Below are 2,572 nucleotides of genomic sequence, written 5' to 3'. Positions count from 1 at the left end.
CCTCCCTCGCACCGCCTTGAGGGATGTTTTCTGTTACTCCTCTCGCGCGGCCCGCCGCGCACCAACTTCAAACAGCCCCAGCCCCAGTCCTCCGCGGCCTTCGAGGATACTGGGAATGTAAATTCCCAGTGAAATCTCTTAACTGGCCCATAACTAAGCACTGAGTGGGCAGGACCTCGCCGCTTAGCTGACAGAAACCACCACTCCCAGAAACCCTTTTCCTTCGGCGGAATTTCCCCTCCCGACTTCCTCCACGCGAAGGCAACCGAGCATGCGCAATCGGAGACCACCTGGGTAAAAGGCGGCGCGGGGCGGACTGCGCCTCCCAGCAGGCCGTGGGGTAGTGTGCGTCTCCGCGTGACGAGCGACTTCCGGCGCGGAGGGGCGGGGCCGTGCGCGCGGTTGAACCCGCAACTAAGCGGCGAAGGGAGCGGCCTGTGGCCGCAGGGCGCTGTCGCCATGGAGGCTGTGCCCCGCATGCCCATGATCTGGCTGGACCTGAAGGAGGCCGGGGACTTCCTCTTCCAGCCAGCCGTGAAGAAGGTGAGCGTTCCTCCCACCTTTCCCTGTCCGCCGCTGATCTCAGTCGTCTGGCAGCGCATGACGCCCCCTGTGCGCCGTCCCTGTGAAGCCCTGTCGCAGGCCGGCTTTCCTCCGCCTCGCCCACTCCTGCGCTCGCGGACAGTCCTTCCCTTTCTTGCTTGTCCTCGCAAGCAAGCTCCCGCATCCTTGCCGGAACCGCTTCCCTACTTCTGCCCCGGGCCACCCTGCAGTCCCACGGAGGCTCCACTTCCTAAGGGCGACGTGCTAACCCAGTACTGCCCCGCCCGTTTCCACGGCAGGACCGCCCCACTGGGAGCGGTAGGCAGCCCAGACCGTGCAAGTTCCGCTGCTCGGCTGGCCCTTGGTGGGCTCTTCACCCACGACCCCACTGGACAGATGCTGAGGATGGCACAGGATGTGTGTTGCGTATCGCAACCCCCGGTGGCCTATAGAGATGCTCAGCCCCTGGCGCTGACTACAATTCTGCATGGTCTCTTCACAAGAAGAATCTTATTCGAAAACCTTTTTGAACCTAAACACACAATTTTTGCCGTTTTTAGGAGGGCTACCGCTTTTCAAAACTGCCGGGACAACATGTTGTGTTGTAGCTCTCAGAGAGACCTTACTAGTCATTGTGTTGAACAGAGGAGACGGGTTTGATGTTGACCGAGGCAAGGGGCTTCTTTGTGAGAGATTGAGTGGTGATTGAACTAGCTGCTGCTTTAGGACGGGCTGCCCCGTGGCATTGAGGGCCAGAGTAGAAGTTAAAAGGAACAACCTGGAGGTTGCTGCAGGTGGGAGGCCTTGGGGTTTTTAGCTGCTGGAGTAAGCAGCAGACAACACTTGGAGAAAGAACTAGGAGAGAGAAAGTGAGTTTGGAAGTAGTTTCCCAAGAAACTGTCTCCCATCTTCTTTTCATGATACCACTGCCTTAGTTCAGGCACTGTTAGTTTGCATTCCTTTTTTTTTTCCTCCTTGGCTGGAGATGGAACCCAGGGTCCTCATGCATGCTTGGCAAGTGCTCTACCATTGAACTACACTCCCAAGCTGTAAAACCAGGAAATTAGATAAACCGATCTAAAATTCCGGAATTTTGTTAACACTTTCCACATCTGCTTTTTTTTTTTTTTTGTAAAAACACAACCAGGTGAGTTTTTCTAAAACAGCAAAACTTTTTGTTTTCTAGCTTTACAGAATGAGTCAATTATTATTACTATTATTTTTTTTAGGGTACTGGGGATTGAACCCAGCTCAATCCCAAGTGCTAGGCAAGCACTTTACCACTGAGCTACCCCATATGCCCTTTAAAAATTTTTTATTTTGAGGAGCTGGGGTTGTAGCTCAGTGGTAGAGCACTTGCCTAGCACGTGTGAGGCACTGGGTTCGATCCTCAGTATCACATAAAAATAAATAAAATAAAGGCTTTTTTAAAAAATCCTCTTTAAATTTTTTTAAATTTTGAGTCAGAGTCTCCCTAAATTGCCCAGGCTGGCCTCTAACTTGAGATGCTCCAGCCTCAGCTTCCTGAGTAGTTGGGTGTCGCGACCCCTCGCCGGCAAGGGAAAACACGACACAGGATTCTTCTTTCAGCAGTGTATTCAGGCCTTGAGTCATGTATCATCTTCTAGCGCCCACTGCTCGACACGCCCAAGCACAGCTTAATAAAGCCCCCCGCATCCCAATCCTAAGCCGCCACGTGGATCTCTCTCATAGGGTGGTAAGGGATTGCGCGCCAACTCTCCATAAAAGGAGTTGTTTATCACAGGCCACAGTGGAAGCCGGCGCCATCTTCTAATGGCGGCCACGGTCTATAAGAATGGCTTACCACAGTTCCCCCTTCTATTTTATATAACAATGCAGGCGAAAGTAGAGGTCCTATCCCACTGTGCAGAAGTGGCTGCAGTGTATGGTTCAGTCCTAAGGAGGCGCCTTCCCCAGACCTGATCCCATATCAGCCGACGCCTTTTTTCGTAGGGCGGGGCGTGGACGTCAAACCCGCATGCAATAGGACATGCTTTCCTTGAGGTCC

At 53.3% G+C, this 2,572-nt stretch overlaps 1 protein-coding gene across 1 annotated transcript in view; it reads left to right on the top strand.

The window, feature by feature from the left end:
* The first annotated feature begins 356 nt into the window (after window positions 1-356).
* Ptpn23 (protein tyrosine phosphatase non-receptor type 23) overlaps window positions 357-2,572 on the top strand; it is a 30,668-nt gene continuing 28,452 nt past the window's right edge. The window contains 1 exon segment of the mRNA XM_015489339.2: window positions 357-543. Within this exon segment, the coding sequence (XP_015344825.1) occupies window positions 460-543 (84 nt within the window). The 5' untranslated portion in view covers window positions 357-459.

Source organism: Marmota marmota, unplaced genomic scaffold (genome assembly GCF_001458135.2).
Source record: "Marmota marmota marmota unplaced genomic scaffold, marMar, whole genome shotgun sequence".
NCBI lineage: Eukaryota > Metazoa > Chordata > Mammalia > Rodentia > Sciuridae > Marmota > Marmota marmota.
This window is presented reverse-complemented; position numbering and strand designations above follow the sequence as displayed.